The sequence below is a fragment of the Hippichthys cyanospilos genome, chromosome 6 (genome assembly GCF_059441005.1).
Source record: "Hippichthys cyanospilos isolate Australia breed blue-spotted pipefish chromosome 6, RoL_Hcya_1.0, whole genome shotgun sequence".
In the NCBI taxonomy this organism is placed as follows: Eukaryota; Metazoa; Chordata; class Actinopteri; order Syngnathiformes; family Syngnathidae; genus Hippichthys; species Hippichthys cyanospilos.
The window spans coordinates 4275539-4299880 of NC_142374.1; the positions used below are offsets into that span (position 1 = coordinate 4275539).

At 38.4% G+C, this 24342-nt stretch overlaps 1 protein-coding gene across 1 annotated transcript in view; it reads left to right on the forward strand.

The window, feature by feature from the left end:
• The window catches only part of syt9b (synaptotagmin IXb), a 44679-nt gene extending 20929 nt beyond the window's left edge, over positions 1-23750 (forward strand). The window contains exons 2-8 of the mRNA XM_088418111.1: positions 7777-7952; positions 9451-9668; positions 9972-10512; positions 20726-20846; positions 21011-21182; positions 21258-21387; positions 22444-23750. Of these exons, the coding sequence (XP_088274237.1) occupies positions 7777-7952; positions 9451-9668; positions 9972-10512; positions 20726-20846; positions 21011-21182; positions 21258-21387; positions 22444-22521 (1436 nt within the window). The 3' untranslated portion in view covers positions 22522-23750. The remainder of the gene's footprint in view (positions 1-7776; positions 7953-9450; positions 9669-9971; positions 10513-20725; positions 20847-21010; positions 21183-21257; positions 21388-22443) is intronic.
• Positions 23751-24342: the final 592 nt, after the last annotated feature.

The following is a 24342-nucleotide window of genomic DNA, read 5'->3' on the forward strand; positions in this document are numbered from 1 at the left end:
CCCTTTCTTCTACATACTCTTCTTGTTTTATTTTAACCTTATTCTACTATTTGTGCATGGTGTCCTCTAACCTTGGACACAAGAAAAGATAAATCGTATTGAGTGTATTCTTGTATTGTATGTGTTTAATGGGGCATGGTAGGCCCAGCAATGTTACTTTTGAAACTATAAATAATTTTGTTAGCTTTGCTTTCGTTCAATAAATACTTAAAAAATGCATTTTTTATTCTGTCTTCGGCATTCTTACAAACCCTAATTAAACATCTTCCTAGTCTTCTATAAGTGAATTTAGAACATTGCTCATTACACCGGCAGTGTCGTTCTTGAAGAAAAACTATTTAATCAAAGTTGGTTGAAGTTAGCAAAATGTATCTGAGTGGTCGTATAAGACTGCTGAACCCTATACTGGTCTTAACAAGTGCAAATGATCTTTAAAATCGCGTGGCCTTACTACTGTCTCGTCTCTAAGGTTACTCGACGAGGCGGCAGGATGGCATAAGACGGATAGACGCTTTAAAACTTAGGCAGTGAGAACCAGAATGTATCTTTTCCGAGACCGGCAGATGTTCGTCGCCCGGCGATGCGGCGTTAGAGCTGTGCTGGGCTAACGGGACATCTTAACCCTTTAAACAGAGAGTCGTCAGGACTGTTAATTGTCCTTGGATGATTGACAGGAATGCGGTAAGAGCAGATCAGTCACTGGTTAGCACGTCTGCCTCACATGCTGAGGTCGTGGGTTCGATTCCAGCTCCAGCCTTCAAAGTGAATTTGCATGTTCTCCTCGTACCTGGATGGGTTTTCTCTGGGTACTCTAGTTTCCTCCCACGTTCTACAACACATGCATTGTAGGTCTATTGGACACTCCAAATTGTCCTTAGGTGTGTTTGTAAGTGTGATTGGTTGTATGTGTGGTCTGTGATTGACAGGGGAAGAGGTCAGAGTGTTGCCCAAAGACAGCTGGGTGGACAAGTAGTTTGGCCAAGCGGTGAAGAGAATTGTTGGATGGATGGATGGATGGATGGATGTCTAATACCACTTTGTATAGACCTCATAGGTCGCTCAATCATTTCCACTAATAACTAAAATGGCACAAAAATCTTTTAATGCTTAACAATTCCAAAGATTATTGTCAATATATATATATATATATATATATATATATATATATATATATATATATATATATATATATATATATATATATATTATTATATATATATATATATTATTATATATATATATTATTATATATTATTTTGCAAATGTTAGATTGCGTGCAAAACCAAATAAATAAAATATGTAATGTTGTGTAAATGTGCAGTTGGTTCATTTCATCTTCAAGTTGGCCTGGTAAGTCATATTAAAAACTCCTTATAAAGTGCAACCAGCTGTGGCATTTCTTCACTGTCTCTCTCCATTTGCTTCTTCAACAGCTAGACAAGACTTTGCACTTGAGTATTTAACACTTTGCCTGCAGCTTTTATTGTCCACCTTCGATATATCTTTGATGGAAAACTAAACTTACTCTTTCATGGCAAAATAAAGTACCTAGTTAAAACAATTAAATAAATTATGAAATATATGTGAAAAAAAAAAAAAAAAATATATATATATATATATATATATATATATATATATATATATATATACACACACACGCTTATTTTAAATTTTATTTTATTTTATTTTATGCTTTAGCTTGAGGAGGATCGGAAATAGGCTGGTACTGGATGAGCTTCTTCAAACTGTGTCTTTTCTTGTAAATAAATAAACAAAGAGGCATTAGTCTCTATACAACAATAGTATCTAAATGTAATGTACTGTAAATAGAGAAGCTGAAAATGGTATACAAGGTGATTTGAACTTCAACAACTGTCACATTTTATAACTGCCAGAATCCGTGGACAATAATAAACATGAACCAACAAATACTTTACTAAATGACCGAACAACATGAACAAGAAAATAAAACGTACCATTTTTTTTCTAACAAAACTGCAAGTTAATTTTGTGTAGTGTGTTTCTTGTGTTTGGTATAACAAATATTTAACACATGTTGATGCCTTCATTGGCTTGGCAATTTGCCTCCTTTTAGGGGAGGGTCCAGGCTGTGGCCTCTTCTCTTCCAAGCTCTCCAGGAAAAGCCATCTTTGATAAAGCTTTCACTTGTTCCATGGCTTCACATCAGTGAGGAGAACAAATACATCCACCATATGAAAAAATAGGCACAATGACCATTTCTGTGACCACTGGCTCATGGAGTAAATGGGACATGCATGCATGCAAAAAAAAAAAAAAATCTGATGAGAAGACAGCTTTGAATATATAGTTATGACAAAATCAAAGCATGTACTCACCTGATCCTTGTGGTCCACCGGTTCCATACATTTGTTGTAATCAAGGATCCTTGGTTGGTTTTTGCCTGCATCCTCCACTTCTGGGTCCCTGTTTTTGGTGCTTGATGTTATTTCCTTTTTCATAGGGACATAGGAGATGAGTCTCTGATGAATGCAAAGATGCTGGAGATTGGCTTCTATCTCCAAACTGAAGTTGTGGAGGAAGGTCAGGCTCATGTTGTGATTGCCGTTCTCACTCCAAATTGGAAGAGGTGCGGAGGAAGGCAAGGCAGACTGATTGTTGCCTCATGCTGGGATCTGAATACCAACAGCTCCAAATATGCTCACAGCTCTTCTGGTGTCAGGGTCGTCCAGACCATAATCATCCTGCGGCCCTGCAAATTCGCCATCTAAATGATAGATAATAGCTGTGAAAAACGAATTGAATGCAGTCTCGGTCTGATCCTGGCTACCGCATAGGCATTGCGCCGCCACTTCGTGGGTCAGAGACTACACATCATTGCTGTTATTTTAACACCACTCAACTGTGATAATGTTATCCTCCACATTCTCCTCTTCGTCCTCCTGTTCTTGTCTGGATTGTTCGTCTTCTTACTGATCTTCCTCATTCGAAGATTAATCTGGGCAAAAATCCTCATCAGAACCATCATCGGAAAATTCCAAAGAAGACACACAAAAACCCATAATAGCTCCTTTCACACTAAACAGTCCAGGAACTTAGAGTTCCTGGACACAGGGGTTCCGAGTCGTAAGTTCCTGGCCCATGATTTTGTGTTCATCCTGAGGGACAGCGGAAGGGGTAGCTTATTTAAATTTTACTGATGACGTGAGGCAGAAACTGCTCTGCCCCTCATTTCTAACGAGTGCCGCTAACTAAAAAAATGGCAGGAGGCTGCACCATACAGGGGCGATGGTGAACGCGTCTGTCAATGACTCCGCTCTGCATCTACTTGTGAGGGACAAGGACATCCACCTCCAGTTTGCTTCCACAACGAGAAGTAGACAGAGGGTAAAGCCGTAGCATGTGTCTGCCGGCCCTGTCAAAAAATCAAACGGGCCACTGTGAAAACAGCGTAATGGCGGCTGCTGATACCTACACTGCACAACCCCAAGTTCAACCGACCATGTCATGTTCCTCGCTGAGCTTGTGTTTGTTTTAGGCGGGGTTCTCCTTACGCAAGAAGGGGGTGGGGTCGCCGTCTGCACACCTGTGGATCATTGCCATCACGGGCTTTTTAAGGCCAGCCAGTGCAGGAGAGCGTCGCCAGATCATTCCTTCACCACTCTCCTAGTAACACAGAAAAGATCCCGGCATTCCCGTTCCGTGTTCAACTCCTTCGAGTCTCTTTGGATTGGTGCTTTTGTCTTTTTTGCATTTTGCACTTTGCCTATTTTATTTTGTCACTTTGTTGCAGTCGCTCTCCTGCAAGACTCCGTTCCCTCGTTGCCGTGACCACTTACTGTGGATTCATTTGACTAGACACTTTTGTTTCTACTTATTTTGGTACTTTGAGCCTTCTTTTGTACTTTGCCTTTTTGCCTGGATTTTTGTTTCCACGCTTGCCATGTGCCTATTGTTTAGTAAAGTATTTGAACCATACTCACCTCGTGTGTCTGGTAGGGGTCCTTTACCTTTCGTGTCCCGAGGTTATTCCTGACAGACCATTGACATTCGTTGGCACAACACGCCCCCCTCGAAGTACCTAGCTGAAGACCCAAGCCACAACTTGGCGCTAAAAAGGTTACCCGTAGATGCTTAGGGGAACCATCCATAACGAAATGCTTTACGTTGTTTTTTGGTGTGAACGGAAAGGGGAACTCAATGTTGTTTTCCAAAATTTAATGACAAGCTTCCTCTGTTGTGTAGTGCTTCCCAATGGCTGTACTAGTCAGTTACATATGATAAGCAATGAAAGCGAGTGTGCCGAGATTATATATTTTACACTAAAAACACCCTCTTCCAATAGGATTCAAATTCAAATAGCGGAACAATAATAGTTGATACACAAGTAACAATCGCAAAATATTTTTTCTCAGCCCTGACCCCACAACGACAGTGCGGGACTGAATAGCTTTGATGTCTTGAATCACACATACAAACAGGTGCGTAAGGACATGCCCAACAACTTTCTAGACACCCAAGAACACTTTACAGAAAGACAAAACATAAAATAAATACATATACAAAATCGGCAGTGATGGGATGTGGATTGCAAAATCGGGAGGTGGATGAATATCAGGTGGTAGTGTGTTCCAGAGTTTTGGGGCAGAACAGCTGAAAAGCGCTGTCTCCCATCTTGACGATGAATATGGATGGCTTTGAAAATATGGAGTTTGAGTGGAAGCCAGTGGAGCCTTTGAAGGTGAGGGGTGATTTGTTGAAATGACGGGGTTCAGGTGATAATACGGGCTGATGAGTTCCGTACCAATTGGAGTTTTCATGCATGTGTATGTGTGTACTTGAATTTTTTTAAATAAGAAAAGTGTTTATACTTTACATATTTAACCCGTGGTGTTTTTTAAAACTTATACAGCAACGCGATTTTTTGTCCAAATATTGGCAGACCCTTGGAATGTGATAAGTCATTTAAGAATACTTTTTTAATTTTGACCACTCAAAATGTTCAGTGGCATCAGACCTAACCATACATATATAGGTTTATTTTATTTTTTTGATACCCTCTATGTACAATAAAAGCAATAATATGCCTTCAGTGAAAAACCTATTTTGTCTATATCTATATAAAAAAAGAAATTCAAATTGGAATGTTTAATATGAATAATTAGGGCCTTGAATATGTTAAAATATCACAACAGATTTTTTGTGGCATCTATATTATTTTGGCAAAAGCAATTTTTTGTTATTACCCCAGCAACACATTTTTTTGTTCAAATATTGGCAGACCCTTGGAAGTGTGATAACAAAGTCATTTATGAATACTTTTTTAATTTCGACCACTCAAAATGTTCAGTGGCATCAGACCTATCCATACATATATAGTTCTTATTTATTTGTTTATTTTTGATACCCTCTATGTACAATAAAAGCAATAATATGTTTTCAGTGAAAAAAAAACAATCATGTCTATATATACATAAAAAAGACATTCAAATTAGAATGCTCAACATGAATAATTAGGTTCTTGAATATGTTAAAATATCACAACAACAGATTTTTTGTGGCATGCATATTTTTTTTTATTTTTTTATTAAGGCAATTTTTTGTTGTTACGCCTGCAACGCGATTTTTTTGTTCAAATATTGGCAGACCCTTGGAAGTGTGTAATTTTATTTTTTTTTATATAGTATACTAATTAGTAACAACAAAGAATTTATAGACAGAATTTATAAACACCAGTCAGCGAAACACCAATGAAAGAGGGCACCCACTTGACAACCCGAAGAATGCCATTGCTGACTTGAATCCCACAGTCTCATCAATGCCTTCTTAGATAGAGGGATATCAACAACTAGTCCGACATAATAGAATAGACAACCAACAAATAATGATCATAATGAAAGTAAACATGAACAATTACCTGGTGGTGAAGTTTTTAAATGCGAATGAACATGAATAACAAACAACTTTTTTTCTTACAATCCATACAAACAGGCCTCATGTTATTTTGGCATACTGATATGCCCCCTTTAGAGCAAACATTGGATGCTCTCAGTGGTTTATCACAAAGTTCACGCTGTTTTCTCGTTGAAGGTCCAGGCGTGGCCTCTGTACGAGACCAAACACTTGTCTTTGGTGAAAGCAAAGATCCTTGAGAGTATTGATCTGTTTTGATGCTAGAGGAGCTGCAGAGGAATTTCGGCCTTATTTTTCCTTAGTTTTCCAACCAAGGATTTTTTTTATTTTTTTTTAGTTCGTCAGCCAGGGGGAATGATGTAAAAAACATTATCAGTAGTGAGGGTGTGACCCTAAAGCGAATCACACAACCCTAACACTACTTGCATGGCCAAGTTTGTCTCCCGCTGTCCCCCAGGTGGCTTGCCTGTGTAGACCTAAAGTTTCCAGGCATATGAGGAGTTGACATCGCATAATGCCCAGATTTTAAGGCCATACTTGGCCGGCTTTGTGGGCATGTACTGCCGGAAGGAGCAGCAGCCCTTGAATGCAATGAGCTGTGCAATGACCTCCTCGCTCTGCTTTCCCTCGTCGTCGTCGTCATCATCTGCACTTTCATGCTCTTCCAAATCGTCGTCCGATCCATCGGACCGAAATTCCAGGATGAACTCCTCATCGGAGGCATCAGATAAGGCATCAGAAGATGCCTCTGATGAAGTTGAAGAATCCTCTTCATGCTTTGTGACCAAATCACAAACTTGATCTGCTGAATAGTATTGCTTCATTCTTGTTGTATCACGGCAGTTTTTCAAGTGAGAGTTGTGAAAGCTAATGCTCCAATAGGAAGAGGGGGGAAGGGACGGATTGAAATGCTAGACCAAGAAATTTGAATTAGCAACATAAAACTCAGCATTGCCAGGCAGAGCTGCCATTTTGAAGCAGACCTCACTGCAGATTCTGCACACACAAACGTGGATACTCACACGCACAAATTTCAAATAACACTTTATTTTCCAAAATAAATGCACTCACACTCACATGCACCTATTCTCACAATCCGGACAGTTTTCATGACATTCATTTTGCACAATTGTTCGGTCTTTGCGAAGAAGCATAATGCACTTGTTTGTCTGTGTCGCCACCCAGTGGATTAAGAGGTTTAAAAATTTTCAACACACGTTTTTTTACTTTTTTCCTGTTTATTGACTCACCACTGAATGGATTGAAGTGGAAATGCATGATAACACATGAGGTTCACAGTGCATCAAAAAATAATATGTTATAATGGGAGTGTACGTGCCAAAACTTGGATTTCAATCGGGATACCATGTTTTGTTTGATAGTTTTGTTTGATATTTTCAAAAGAAATATAGGTAAGAGATGTACAATGCTCCGGTGCAGCCCTATTCTTTCCTCCCGTTCTTTCACATCAACCTAACAGCCTGTGTGCATTTTGTGAGAGAGACGGCGCGCTCCTACAAGTTACACGATTGGCTCCCACCACGACTATCAACCAAAGAGGACAGGAGCTGTAATCTACTCTAGCTTCAACTCCTGCCCTCATTGGTCGATGGTCGCGCCGGGAGCTAATCACCGAACTTGTCAGACTTCCCGTCTCCCTCTTAATATAGTCTGAAAACAAGATTAGTATGTTTTGTGGAATTTATTTTTTTATGTATATTTGTGGCAATAAAAAAAGCCTTATGTTCTCTGTAACTTTTAATGTAGCACTTATTGTTTTTTTTAGTAAAATAAACATCCCTTCTATGGAAGTTACTATGCTCCTGTTTTGTCACTTGAATTGGTTCAATGTTTACCAAGTTTCTTACTCTCTTTTATCTCCAGATGTATCAGTGAGCCTGTTATCCTTGCTGGTGACGACCTGTGGTTTGGCCTTATTCAGTGTCTCCCTATTTGTATCATGGAAGCTGTGCTGGGTACCTCTGAGTGGCCGATTTCTCCCAGATGTCCTCAAAGGTGCTCATTTTCTGGGAGGGGACCAACAGCCTGTCCTAACAGAGGTAATGTGAAAAGAATGTTTCATGTCTAATTGAAAACAGTAATAAAAATGTATTTACCCTTTTACTCTTTCACATTTAATGGCTAATACCAAGGTCCACAAAAAGCTAACATACAAAGTTGTATAATACATAATGAAATCTCTGAGATTAAGTCTCAATTTCAAAATGTTTCCATCACAAAACAAATGTGACTGCAGAGGCAGTCATTTTAACATGTAAAATTCCTTAATTAGTGTGTTGTGAGAGGGTAACATTAAAGTTACTCGTTTATGACATTTTATTACCAGAACCTTATTTTGGTAGAGAGTGGTAGGCATAAAAGCAGGTAAATCTTTATATTGCATCCGGACATTATGGTGTGCATGGTTCTCACGCCCCTGTCACACCGGAGGATGTCACAGAAAGAAGACTGTGAGACTTCACTTGGTTTCTTGGTTTTTGTCTCAGGGCAAATCTAGTCAAGTTTAGCAGTTTGTGAGTTTGGTTGACTAGCTAAGCCTCACTGAGTGTTCAAGCGGACACTGCACAGTACAGTATATGTTCTATTTCATTCTTACAATGGCAACAGTGTGGGATAATCCTAAATTATATTTATTACAATCTTTAAAATATAATAGCATCCATGTGACCCCTGGCACAACTATTGTGGGAGGACTCACAACCGTTGGTGCAAAATATCAAAAGAAAGAACAATCCACCATTGATCACAGCTGGACAGCAGGTTTACACAAAAATAAAGGCTCTACACAAAAATAAAGGTTGAACAGTGATATACTTTCTCATTATGGTGGATCGAACTACTTGGTGGCTGGATTCACTTCCTCTGTCCTCCTCAACATCCGTAGACATAGTCTACAGTATGTGTGCTGGTATGGGTTTTGGTATGCTTTCTGATATCACCTGGGGCAGGGGACCCCTATTTGTGTCTGAGCTCTGGACTCCTTTGGCTGAGTCCTTGGGTTTCAAGTACACCAGACTACTTACCACCCCCAGGCCAATGGTTTGTGCGTACATTTTCACTGGTCGCTAAAAGCCGTGATCTTGACTGTCATGGGTGTTACTTAGGTTACGTTCATCCCTGCAGCCACTGTATGAGTCAAGATTCAAGAGATTTATTGTCATGTGTATAGTTGTACCACACGATGAAATTCTTATTCTCTTCACCTCCCCGAGCAGCAGATTACATTCCATAATCGAGCAATAAATAGCAATAAATAACTGACAGAGACAATGGTGCTATTAATGCAGTGCAGAATATCATGTACAGTAGTGCAAAATTTTTAGTGCAAGAAAATGTTTATGCATGCAGCAGGGGGCAGATTAATTTGTGTGGGATTTGTTGAGACTCCGGATGGCTTGTGGGTAGAAGCTGTTTGCCAGTCTGGCAGTCCTGGTCCTTGTTTTTACAATACAGTCACAATTGTTTCACAATTTTTGATTTAGTTATAGTATCACTGTCAATCATACTACCGGTTTGTATAAATATTTGAATCACCAGGTGGATGGGGATGATAGGGAATACAGTGAGGATGGCTGTATGAAGGAGCCATCAGGCCTCCCAATGGCTATATCTGTCCCGGAATCCGGTTTGAAGATCAGCCACACATCACCTGATATTGCTCTGGAGACCCAGGCTAAGGTAGACCACATCCAAGCCCACACCTTGGCCAGGGAGAGAGTGCAAAGACAAATCACTGAACCCACGTCATCAGTACGGTCAGTACGCATCATTTCTACTGTCATGAAGTTTTAAAACATTAGGACAAGTAGACATTACATATGAACTTAGTTAAATGCATAGTTGAGAAACTGTTAAAACTATAATGTACTGTATATATTTTCTCAAAAGCAAAGCTGTGTTCCTGGATTGAATGAGATGCCATGCTAGATCCATTAACTTGCCTAATTTTTAGCTACTTGAAATAATTTATAGCTACAGTAAATATTTTTGTTAACACTACAAGCAGTTGGTAAGTAAAACAAAATGTTACCTTCCTTAACCTTTAATTTTCCTTGCAGTCACAACTCCATCCGTCGTCAAATGAACTTGTCCAATCCAGACTTCAATCCCACTCAGTTCCAGCGGCAAGATAGTCTAACCGGTTTAGGTCGGATCAAACCAGAGCTTTACAAGCAACGCTCTGTGGACACAGATGATGGACACAGGACAGACAACTGTGGACGTCTACATTTCATTCTTAAGTTTGACTTTGATCTGGAACAGCTGATAGTTAAGATTCATAAGGCTCAAGATCTCCCCGCCAAAGACTTCTCTGGGACCTCTGATCCTTATGTGAAGATCTACTTGTTGCCTGATCGTAAAACCAAGCACCAGACCAAGGTGCACCGCAAGACTCTCAACCCAATATTTGATGAGGTCTTTCTCTTTCCAGTGGCATACACCGAGCTGTCGAACCGAAAGCTGCACTTCAGTGTCTATGACTTTGACAGGTTCACCCGCCATGATTTGATCGGTCAAGTGGTGGTGGACAACTTCCTGGATCTTGCAGACTTCCCGCTAGAAACTAAATTGTGTCGGGACATCCAATATGTCACTTCGGTAAGAACAAATATTCCTATATTATGTGTCAGTCTGTTAACCCCTCAGTTGACAATTTGTTACAACTTGCAGTTTCACGCTTTAAAAATATTACAATCGTTATCAGTTGGAGCAACTTACTTGATCACAGTACTTGCGGACTATGTAGGGCAGGGGCATCCAATTTGGTCACAAAGCCTATGAGACAGGCCATCTGCTCTAATGATTAAAAAAAGGCCAAGATCTTGCCCAGAGAGAATGGTCTGGAGGTGTATCAATAGACATGAGTCTAATTTTCCCTCCAAGAAGAGCTCATCCGTGGTTTCAAGAGACTGAAACACTGAAATATACTTAGAGACAGTCAATGTTTAATGAAAGCTGTATGAATCCTTACGGGTGGTGGCCCAGATTTAACCAAATGCAACGATGAAATGGTGTGACAGAAACACACAAACACTCTCTATATTAAATAATTTACTCGACTGTATGTATAGCACTGGTTAACTGTGTGACAAAGTGAGGAGGATAACCTGCCAAGCAAATGTTGATTTTGTTAATGCTTTTAGATTGTAATCATTATGATTGTGTCATGTAAATTCGGCCCTGAGCTATATAGCAACATTAAGAATAGCAAAAAATCTGCTGGCTCTCATAAAAAACAATTGGAGCTGGAAAGAGGAAGTTTTAAGAAGAATTAAGTTCAGTTTCATATGCAATGCACTGTAGTTACTAGCATTTTTAGACGTTGTGTAAGTTTGTGGTATATACAGCATGTACTGTTTGCTTGTGGTGGAACCTAGCTTGGAAATGTGCATTGTTCGCCAAGGATAGATGAATAGATTATGTGCAGAGCTTTGATAGGTGCGACTACAAGTTGCCACACATTACCATGACAAAAAATCACTTCAATTACCATGTGTTGATTATTTTAACACCTTCCTGGTTTTGCCAGCTTTGTTGGCGGCATAAGGTCAATAAAAATAGTTGCAGCCTTGTCCGAGGTTTAACACGTCATCTACAGCTGTGCTGTCTCATTTAGCAAGGAGGAGCTCGACATCTGAGAGCCAGCATATTTTACTTATTTATTTATATATCTTTGTTGACATCGAAGGTTACATGTTCTGCATCTGTAAACACATAAGCGTGGACGGTAAAGATGTTCAGGGAATCTGTCTTTCCCCCCAGAAGAAGTAGGTTACATCCACTGGGACTGCAAAAGGGGAGACTGGTCTAGTCTCTATACTTTGGGCATTAATCATAGCCAAAGGCACACAACAATCCTGTAAGGGGCTGTAAATATCACACACCATATGACTGTACTGCACAGACCTACTGTATACATACAGTATGTCTGTCTATGGTGAATAAATTAGGCACAACGACTTTTATATAGTGCATTGCTCATATGTGTTTGCTGTATGAGCTTACCAAACAAAAGAAAATAAATGGACTTTTCGATGCATACTGTACATACATGCACATAAAGATAATTCACTTTTTCTTCCTTTACCGTGTATTACAGTGAACAATAGTCATTGAGACTTTTCTTTCCCAAAAATGTTATCAACAGTACAAAATTAAACATCAGCAAAAAAAGCAAGACGAACAAACTGTGTGGAAAAGTTGCTGGAATTGCCAAAACCTTTATTTTGAGAAATATTGTGGTTCAATTATATTATCTTCAGTTTTATACAATACAATACATCCGTGGATTTTTCACTAACCTGGCCTTATTGTCACCCAAATTTGAAAGGGTCATTACATTATCAAATATAAATTTATAAATATAAATATATTAATTTATTTTTAATTAAAAAAAATTATATATATATATATATATATATATATATATATATATATATATATATATATATATATATATATATATATATATATTCTTGGATCAAAACCTTTTGACAACTTAAGTCCCACAATGAACTTTACATTACATAAACGCAGTTTCCCACTTTCTTTTAATTCAGATGCTCATATCATGTAGAAAGTTCAAAATAGTCACAACAGCAATAATGAGAAACAGTTGGTGAAAAACTGCTGTAAAATAATCAATTATTCTAAGAGCCTCCAACTTCTCTTTGTTATGAAGCAATAGCCTGATTCTGTCAAATGTGCCAACATGTGACTGATTTATTTCCTTCAACAATGTTCACTTAGGCAAAAAATATTACTTTACTGCTGACCAAGGTTGCTGGGACAATATTGCAGCTAGAGCAGTATCATATTTCATATATCATATTTCATATTTCATATAAAGCCAAATAGCAACATGTATTTGAAGTGCAATATTACCCAACATTATTCATGTTTCCATTGCTATCTAACGATAACATGGCCCAAAAAATATATGCTTGAAATACAGATATAATTGTCATTCATTTGACTACCAAGAAGTCTTATGAAAAACTTATGATGTAAGCGATGCAAACACCCCTATGTCATCTCACGTCCCACATATGTAGCACTTGAAATGAAATGACATCTCTTCGCTTTTCCTTTATCAGAATGTTTGTCATTAATCTTTTATCCATGAGGTGCGATTCTCTTTCATTCCGCTGCATATTCAGGTTGCATACATTATGGGGCATTTGAGCATCTCCGTCTCAAATCTTGAAGGAGTGATCGTACTGCCTTTCCAAACACATCCACAAATATCACTATTCAAATTAAATGTTATTCTCCTCATAACAGACATTTCGCAACGATGAGAAGACATCAAAATTAACTATCAGTTGGCCATCTAGTGCGCAAGTGTGAAATGCAAGGCTTGCAGGCAAAAAGCACCCGAGCACTGAAGAGCCTTTTAGGAAAAAGAAGATGGCCAACGTGCAGAGATGCTCGTTTCCCGTCTAAACAACTTCAAATTTGTTTAGGCCTGATTGTCTAAAATAAATACTTTAACTTCATTTGCATGCGTTTCATTTTTCCAAAATGCAGGCTGACCATCGAGTGAGGGCAACCTGCCACTCATCTCCAATGTACATATTCATATCAAGGTGATTTTCCCAACATGTGGAAACTACTATACTTCTAATAACCAATTCAATGTTCAGAACAAATGAAAAGGATGCTGTTGGAAGGCAGTTTTGGGAAAAATAATAGATGTTTGTGTCGAAATTTTGGTTCACATTGCCGTTGTGGAACATAAATGGCCGATTGTATTCTTTTCTCTCTCACCCTCGTGTTTCTCTTGTGTCTCATCGAAGCTCTCGGACTACCGCCCTGTGACACATCCCGAGTGGCCTTATCATCATGTTTCCCGTGTTAGTCATTGTCTCTGTATGTTTCTTGGACGGTTCAGGTGTCATGACAATCAAGAGCTTCTCATTCTACTTATCCATTTCAAAGGGATGTCATTCTGTCTAATGTTGTCAACTAAGAATGGCATCACACTTTTATTTATTCATATTTGGATATTGCAATCACTGAGCTCTCCCTTTCTCCAGCCATCCATTTTCTATAGCAGTTTATTCTCACTACGGTGAGAACAGTGTAACAGTGTTACACATATAATGGCTGTCCAATTAAAACAAACCACGGTGGGTGTTAGTAAAATGACAAAATTACTTTTAGAGGCAAATATACATTGTATAAGAGGTGGGAATCTTACTTTTTTTTTGCTGGTTGTTATTGCCCCGTCCTCCTTCAGTCATCATCGGTCTGTCATTTTTTCAAGCCAAATCAAATTGTAATCGTCTGCCCATCAGTTTATCACAAACACATTTTTAAGAGAGGGCACACTTTTTTTTTTTCAGAGCAACTCAGCAGACATGACATACTGGTCAGGTGTCAAATCAAAGAGATGTTGAGTAATTTTCAGATAGTCAATGTGATAGTCATATGATCATTACGATCATTCAAGATTATTCTTACCTTTCACCGCAACTGAGGTAACCCTTAAAAATGCTGATGGGGCAGGCCTTTATTATGCTACAATCTTCTCCTATAGATTCTCCGGATAATCCTTTACAGGGAGGTGAGGTAAAGCCCCCCGGCTCGTTCTAATTAGCAACTGAACTGCATTCGGTGAGGTTCACACCATAGAAGACATGCAGGCTTGTTACTCTGAAGTAGTCAACTGAACCGAGTCAGTTTACACACTTGCACAGGCGACGCAAAGTGATTCCATGTTAGGATCAAAGGAAGCAAGCAACACAGTAAACAAACAAGCAAACAGTGCTTTATCGATTAATTTGAATTTTTACTTTTTGAGGATTTATTTTTATGAAAATCGATTTCATTTTGTGCCACCAGTGCTGCTGCCTGCTGAGCTCCCGTAGTTCAGAGAATTAAAATTATTCAGGGAATTAAAATTGTGACACAATACCTTTTTGCATACCATGCAAGCACCTTTTTATTTTGCAAAACATGTTCAGGTAACTGAAGGTTTTGTTTTCACGTCATCAATCTCAAACAAGGGTCTTATGATTTTATGTTGAATTTCATTTAAGAAAATTTGAGAGTGCATTGTATCAGTTTGGAGCTAGATAAAGCTTACTGAAAAGTTAAATTGTCACTGATTACAATGGCAGGCAGGGCTTGCCATCTCTTTTTTTGTGTGGATTGTTTATATCACTTTAATCCCAGAAGGGAAAATGTAAACAAAAACAAAAATTCAAACTTGTTTTGAACAATTTCTTTGTCATCTGCAAATTGATTTTAGGTTTTTAGGTAGAGGGGAGAAAATGGTTTTAACTCGTGAATTTGGATTTTTTGGTGAAAAAATCTTTTTTTTTTCTTCTTTTAGGCCATATCGCTATACTGTATATATATATATATATATATATATATATATATATATATATATATATACACACACACACACACACACAGTATATATGCACAATGACGTGTCATTGAATGTACAGTCTGTCATAGTATGAGAAAGTTGATGAAAGAACTCCACATTTCCTCAGGGACAGTAGGTATTAGTATGACGATTGGAAAAGATGAACCTCACTCTCTCACTCTATTGCTATGCTTCAGGCCTCCAGTCTAATTTCATTGGCTGAGAACACGTGACCATAATATTGACCGGAAACCTTGATTTGAGTTCTCAAGAGCAATGACCAGCACTATGGAGTTTGAAAGCGAGTGTTTGTGTTGGCGGATATGACTTTGTCTGGAGTGTGCTGGATGGAAAGCTGATCAGCTCTTGCTTGTCTAAGTATAGTATGCTATGTCTAAGTAACTTCTGCACACATTTAAATATGTTTTTCCTCTTAAAAATCAATGTACTGCTTAAATGACAATAGCAAATGACACATTTTAATAGACGTTCAGTGTTGTTAACACACTTGAATCCATTATGTAACATTTTGACAAACATTTAAATAATTTATGTTCACCCTTGTTTCGTCAAGACAAATCAGATGCCAACTTTTGGTGCATGAACATTTTACTCAGTGATTCCCTCCCATTTAGTTTTATTGTCATAAAATGGTCTCTGTGCCAAAACTTTAAACTTGTTTTTCCTGTGACTAAAAAGAAACGTTAAAAAAATCTTGACTGTGATGTTTTATATCCATCCATTCATTTTATATTGCCATTTATACCAGGAATAGGCCCACGGGCAGTCGGCAGGAAAACACCCTGAACTTACGGTGCCCCTGAAGTGCAATTTACACAATCAAAAAACGAAGCAAATAAAAAAGCTTACGAGAGAAGCACACAAGAAAAAAGAAGCAAAATAGAAAAAAAGAAAAGGAAAAGAAAGCAAACAAGAAAAAAAGATGCAAAGATAAATGCACACAAGAAAAAAAGCAACAATAAAAAAATGTAAACAAGATAAAAGATGCAAACAAGAAAACAAGCAAACAAGAATAAAGATGCAAACAAGAAAATGGAAGCAAACAAGGAAAAATAGCAAACAAGAAAAAAAGATGCAAACAAGAAAACGGAAGAAAACTTGACAAAACGTGTCACAAAATAAAACATTCTACTCAAAGTTTTTCATTGTTCACAACATTGTTCACATTCAATCAAGTGGCCCCCTGTCATCCAATCAGGAGTGAGTCCACAACCCTCTCCCCCAACCACACCAACCACTTCCAGTAGGCAAGGTTAGTTTGCTCCCTTTTATAGATTGCTTCTTTTTTTTGTGTGCTTTTCATTTTGAAGGTGATTTTGCTTTTTTATTGGCGATTATTTATTTTTTTTAACTTAGTTTTTAGTTTCTGTATTTTCACTTCAGGGCCACCATAAGAACTGATTGACAGCCAAGTGAAGGTCACACAGGCACGAACAACCATTCACACACCCTCACACCTTACCCATCTATCCATTTTCTCCCGCTTATCCGGGGTCGGTTCATGGGGGCAGCAACCTCAGCAGGGAAGCCCAGACTTCCCTCTCCCCATCCACTTCATCCAGCTCCGCCGGGAGGATCCCCAGGCGTTCCCAGGCCAGCCGAGAGACATAGTCCCTCCAGCGAGTCCTTTGTCGTCCCTGGGGCCTCCTCCCATTGGGACATGCCCGGAACACTTCACCAGGGAGGCGTCTGGGAGGCATCCTAACCAAATGTCCGAACCGCCTCAACTGGCTCCTTTCAACACGGAGGAGCAGCGGCTCCACACTGAGTCCCTCCCGGATGACCGAGCTCCTCACCCTATCTCTAAGGGAGAGCCCGGACACCCTGTGGAGGAAACTCATTTCGGCTGCTTGTATCCGGGATCTCGTTCCTTCAGTCACGACCAAAAGTTAGTGACCATAGGTGAGGGCAGGAACTTAGATCCTACCCTCACTCGTGAGCAAGACTCCAAGATACTTAAACTACTCCACTTGGGTGAGGAACTCATCCCCGACCCGGAGCAGTCATTCCACCCTTTTCCGACTGAGGACCATTGTCTCAGATTTGTAGTTGCTGATCTTCATCTCAGCCGCTTCACACTTGGCTGGGAAGCACTCCAGCAAGAGTTGGAGGTCACAGTCTGAAGAAGCCAACAGCCCCACATGATCTGTAAATAGCAGCCACTTGGACACTTGGACAAGTTCGATATTTATGTTGTCCTAATTAAAGACATTATTAGGTTGGCGATCGGGCGCTTTAAATTTAGGGTGGCTTCTTACCAAGTAGTTGAAAAATCCTTCAAAACTAATAATGTTGCAAAGGAATTTAAAAGTATCCAATTAGTGAGGTGAAGACTACCCTCTATCTCTGCATATATCTGCCAGAGCTTCAAGGGACACTGTGTAAGATCTGACTTGTCAGCTTCTTCTCATTCCAACAACCTTGGCAAGCAGAGGAAAAAATAGTAGTCCCAAGTCTTTGCGCTCAGGCTTCTTATACTGTTTTGTGGCTCAAAAACTTATCATTATGCACGAACCTTTGATCTTTAACAGGAAAATGCGGTCATGACTCTTCTTATTCAGGGGCAGATGTTTCCTGTGCCGAGTTAACAGGGACAGCTGTTTCCTGTTCTGATTTCGACTTCTTTTCTCGGCTGATTTCTGAGGCGAAGTCCTTTTAAACAGGACCAGCTGATTCCTGCTGGTTTCGACTGCGCTTTCCCATAACAAAACAATATTTAGCTTTTACACTTACTGGCACATTTTTGGCCCACTTGTAGCAGTAAATGTACCAGTAAATTCAAGGAAATAAGTCAGAACATGTCTTATCCAAAGAGTACACCTTCAGTGATGTCAGGCTCTCGAATAAATCCCCCTTATGCGCACACATACGCATTACTGGGCTACACAGGCTTTTTTCTCGACCATTTAAACCTCAATAAATTTGCATCAGAAATTAAAACTTGTCATTAAATGTGATGCTGTCAAAACTTAAAATTATTAATAAAAATCTAGAAATAATTAGCCCTGAAATTTTATGAAGTCCAAATTATAAATCACAGTTTAAAATAAGATCATCATTTTGTTTCTTTACTATTAGTTCAATATGAACAAAATGAAATAACACAAACATACTAATAATAAACAAAGAAAGAAAATTCTTGCACTCACCAAAACAAACAGCGGTCACAATCGATCAAACATTGTGTGAAGATTAATCATAAGTAAAAAGCCTATGTTCATATTTAAACTCGATTTTTCTGAAAACGATTTTTCTTGACCTCTTCATGCTCTCTTTCTCTCGGCACTGAGATGTACAGTGTAACCACTCGGGTGTAGCGCAGGTGTGACTCGATTGGCTATTAGAGCTGTCTATTAAGTATAAGGGCTGCTCACATATCCAACTGTGCTTGCGCAGAAGCCCACAACTGTTGAAGCGAATGCCCTAGCGCTTCCGGGAGCAGGCAGATAACATCCAGCCTGGTGACACAAGTTCGGTGAAATGTAATTGGCTCAAAACTCCAAATTAAAACACTGGCTGGAGCGTAACCAAATGGATACAATAAGACTTTTAAAAAACAGAATGTGGAGAATAGTTTTTTTTAATATAAAAAACTATATAATCTATGAACCTTATATTTAGTAAAAATACATTTAAAATTTAATTGACTCTCATTATAGTTATCATGATTATTATTGTTTATTATAGTTATGATCATGATGTCAGGTTATGTTAGGCCTGCAGAAAAGCCCATGCTGGCCCTGACGGACCACCACTGAAAGACAGCAACATGGAACATGTTCTAACAATTAAAAAGCATGCCATATATTTGTGAGTTTAAATATGAACATAGGCTTATTACTTATGATTAATCTTCACACAGTGTGTGCAGTTACTGAATATATGATTAGCACGAATATATAAGTACATTTTGAAAAAGAAAGCATTGATCTTGTGGTTTTGCAATGTATTTTGCATGTGTTTTTGTTTGTTTTCAAAGTTTTAGTTTCTCAAAAAAATTTAGCTTCAATCAATTCAATACATTAAGTGGTCTTCCGAGCTGGTGAAGCATCATTTATCAATCGAGTCTTGTTAGTCCAGCCAGCTGAGGCCAAGTCTGACTGGTATCTTAAGCAAATTTAAGACCATTCCATCACTTTGGACATGGCATACATTTCTATCACCGCACTGTTCTACCTCTTCTCACCCATTACCATCTGCCTATGCCAGCCATATCGAGGTTTTGACAAAATCTATCAACTGACATCTATCAAATCTTGCCTGCAGCAACTCACTTCTGCTTGAGTACTCATGTTGTTTTACTTCCCCTCGTCTCTCCTTTGTCCGACACTTTTACTTGTTGTGTTCGAACTTCTTCCCTTCCACGGCACTAACACAGTGTGCAGTGCAGTGCAAGCAGCTATTGTTTTTTTGTTTTTGCTTGTCCCAAGTGTAAAGCCCCACTCACAACCATATGGCGCTAATATGCTAGGTTGACACTCCCTTCAGTAGCGACCAAGAGAAGCTTTAAGACTCGGTTCCCATTGTTCACAGTGAGAAGTCATTCAAAAGACTCAGTTTGTGTGTGAACGTCCCAACAATACAACAGTAATGCTTTTTATTAAATAGCCAAGTAACAGTTTACACTGGCTTGTTCCAGCACTCCAAGAAAAATGCTTGAGCAGACTAACTCTTTCAGTTCCATGGATGAGAATTTTCATCACGTAAAACACTTAGATTGTGAGCCAGTGGCAAGAATTCTTATCAACTTTTTTTTTTTTTTTAATGAACGGATCGATTACATTTGTGGCCAGCGCTCCCATTAATATTATGCAAATCGGGTGCTGCATACTGGGGTTTTTTTGCCATTAAAAACACATTTTCACTGTTTTCGTTTATGTTTTATTGAAGGGAAGGACTCTTGAGGTGTTTCAGATGCTCCTCAAAAAAATACCCGTTTCAAAGTCACTGTTGTGCAGAAAACACATCTTTTCTCAAAAATCTAATTATCTCATTTAGTCCCAAATAGCTTAGTGTCATTCAAATAACCTATTTTCAAACAGTGATTACTAAAAAATGAAATAAAACAGGATCTTACTTTCTTTTTCCTTTTACCTGTATCCTTTTAACATTAGCAAAGGAAAAAAGCAATGTAAATCAAATTCCAACAACTGTTACTCATGTTTACATCGTTTATACGTGTTACAGCCGCCCGACCATTTGAGAAGCACTGTTGTATACAAACATAGATTGCTGGATGCGACTTCATGTGATGGTTATGCAGGTTCAACCCTTTTAACGCTCTTATCAACTTAGTGGAAGTTTTACCTTATGAAATGATTGATTTTGGTGAATATAGTCACAAAGTAAAAAGACTGATCGCTTCTCAGATATAAGGTATCCAAATAAAATATGCACATTTGTTTTTAGGACAATGTGGACCTGGGAGAGCTGATGTTCTCGTTGTGCTATCTCCCCACTGCTGGCAGGCTCACCATCACCATGATCAAAGCCAGAAATCTCAAAGCCATGGACATCACCGGTGCTTCAGGTGGGTTTGAACGCTACTGTACATTCAACTATATTTGGGACATTCCAACGTTTTGTTTAAATTCTCCATTTATTTATTTTTTTTTTAAATAGAAGACTTGCTACAGGACTATTCTCCTCCATCGATTGTATGATCCCGATTGAACATGTTTGCTTAATCCATAGATCCATATGTAAAGGTGTCGTTAATGTGTGAGGGTCGGAGACTAAAGAAGAGGAAGACATCAACCAAACGCAACACTCTTAACCCAGTTTACAATGAAGCCATCGTCTTTGATGTCCCCCCAGAAAACATCAATCAAATAAGTCTACTTATAGCTGTCATGGACTATGATCGGTCAGTTAGTTATTTATGATGCTCTTTTGCTGAGCAAATATGAGGATGAACACTTTGCTCATGTATTTGCTATAGGGTTGGACATAACGAAATCATCGGAGTGTGCAGGGTGGGTAATGAGGCTGACGCTCTGGGACGAGACCACTGGAGTGAGATGTTGACATATCCACGCAAGCCTGTGGCACACTGGCACCCGCTAATAGAGGTATGACAATTTATAGTCGCTATACCTTGCGAGGACATGAGGGTCAAACTGCATCACTTACTCTTTCAGTATCAAGCGTTGTTGGGAAAGGAAACGACTAGAGTGCCAGTGTATTAAGCATTTCCACTCATCTTTCAAGGCCGACAGAATATTGTGTGCTATGTCTATGTAAACATTTATGGTATCACATGAAAAATTGATTTCCATTCCTTACTTAGAATTACAGGTATGTAATAGTTTATACTGTATGTTGTATGTATGGCAACACTGCCATCCAATGTTCACAGTTTTCACTACAGTGCTCAATTGGCTTAATATTAAATAAGCACTAGTCAAGGATGTCAGCTCCCTTTCAAAAAAAATATTTATTATTATATTTATTATTTTTTTATTTTAAAAGATTATCATTCTCAGAGTTAATTAAAGGGTCATTAAGGGTCAGTTTTTGGACAAGATTGTTTTCCTAAAGTTGTTTTCTGTTGTTGTGGATGTTAAGTGTTTGTTCAAAATGTATAATTTTAGGTTTAAAATTATAATATTACATAACAGACCAAATCTGATGAATATAAATCAGATGCTTGTGTTTTGGCACGATGCTTTATTTTTCCAGCAGGTTTCAAATGGCAGAAATAGCAATTATCTAACAAGGGTGATGCATATCTTTCACAGATCGTCTTCATAGTCTTATTTCTCTGTGATTTCCACAAGAAAGCTGTAGTTACACAGACTGCATTCACGCAGCTGTTTATAGTTCTGACTTCTGAGCCCACACTCATTAAAAAAACAGAGCATCCCAAAACAGATGCCGGTCTGATTCATGTGAATTCATCTCAAACCTTTGTCTTTTGCTGTTCAATTAAAATATGGAGAGGATACAAATATTTCAATTCTAATTTTTGTTGAAACATGTAATCAGTGTTAGGAGAAATGCATTACAAATGTACAGTAATGAAATTACTATAAAAAATTACACACAAAAAAAAACTTTTTTGCAAAAACAGCTTGTGCATTTCTGTAATTAACCGGACCATTCTTTTTTTGTTTCTGCCGAATCAGTGGGTTGGACAGGGAGCAACCACGAGTGGAAGTCAAGGAGGATCCACCAATTCTTTGAAGGCGCCACCCTCACCCTGAACACACATACAGACACACACACATACACACAACAGACACACATGCACAAGGCCTCAGGTTGGTTGAGAAAGAAGACTGGACCTACAAAACGTACCATTAAGACGTATCTCTACTTGTTTACTTAAAAAAAAGAAAAAAAAACTTAATTACATTCCAACTGAACTCTCGCAGTGTATAATCATTTTAGCTATTACTAACGGTATTAAAATTTTGGAACTAACTTTTACGTAAGTTTTAAGCTTGTTTAACAAACTGATTATCTACCATACAGTTTTTCTGCTGTCAGGCGTCTAAAATGTAACATTGTTTCAACAGAAATGACCAAGATTATCAGTGAAAATGTTTTATTTTCATTTAAGCTTCCTTTTGTGACATCTCTCCTCTAAAACTATATTAATGTATTTGATTTAAGAACATTTCAAAAGGCTAACAAAAAGAAAATGAAATATTTTTTAACCGCATGTTTAAGTAGCAATTTTCACAGTGTTTGGTTAAATATAGAAAATGCCGTCATAGTAGAGAAAAATTAATGTGGCGTAGTTTTCAAAGAAGTGCTCCTTTTACTTGCAATGATTCCTTTTTCCCATGATCAAAAAATGTATTTATAGTGGGTGTTTACAGTTTTCGTGTATTCTCTTTTGCCATAGGGGTTTAACCTAACCATCACAAATTAGAATTATGCCCCATATACAGTAAGTGAAATAAAGTCAGGGATCCGGTTAAAAGTGTTGACTAGTAACCAACCAAACTTTGTCAAGTTACTATTCTAATTTTTTTCCCAATTTATATTCAGAATCATCTATTTAAATAGAAAACTAATATATTAAATCATGTATAACATTTCCCAAATAACAAAATAGTGTTTTTCCCTGCTTTTTTTGTAATTCACACATGGTAATCAAATTTGAGTATGAACAAATCGAGTGCAGGCAATGTATTTCCAGAATTTGCTGAAAAACAAACAAAAATGAATCAACGTTTTTCTTCAAAGTGTGACCACACTATGTTTGTTGTATGTTTAACCTTGTTTTATGTTTAGGTTTTGAAAAAAAAAAAGTATCAGACATGGTCACAGTAGCAGTGATGATTTGTGTTTGTCTATTAAATGCATGCGTTACGCTTCATGTATTTTTCTTTTAAAGTTTTGTTTTTGTCAGACAATGTAAGCAAAATCAGTACACTGGTTGAAATGTCCCTTTGAATGTTATTAATAAATATTTCTTCATGGATGGTTTGGTGTATGTCATAGAACTAAAATACATCTATAAAACAGGGGAAACAGAGACAAACAACCATTCACACTAACAGACATGCCTAAGGGCAATTTGGAGTGTCCGTTATACAGTACCTACCCTGCATGTTTTTGTGAATGTGGGAGGAAACCACATAGGTTAAGGACAAGACTTAGTACCCTAAGACATAGACCCTTAATGAAGAAAAACATAATTGGATCTGGTTTTCCCTTGTCCGGCCGAAGGTGACCGGGGCCCCTTGGAGGGTGGGCTGGAGAGCGCCCCCTCCGTGGACTCCCTCGTTCTACTGCGGGACTTCAATACTCACATGGGAAGTGACAGTGAGACCTGGAGGAGCGTGATTGAGAGGAACCCGAGCGGTGCTTTGTTATTAGACTGCTGTGCTTGTCACAGATTGTTGATAACAAACACCATGTTCAAAGATAGGGGTGTCCATATGTGCACTTGGCACCAGGACACCCTAGGCTGCAGTTCTATGATCCACTTTGTGGTCGTGTCATTAGATTTGCGGCCGTATGTTTTGGACACTCGGCCGTATGTTTTGGAAAAATAGAGGAGCGGAGCTGTT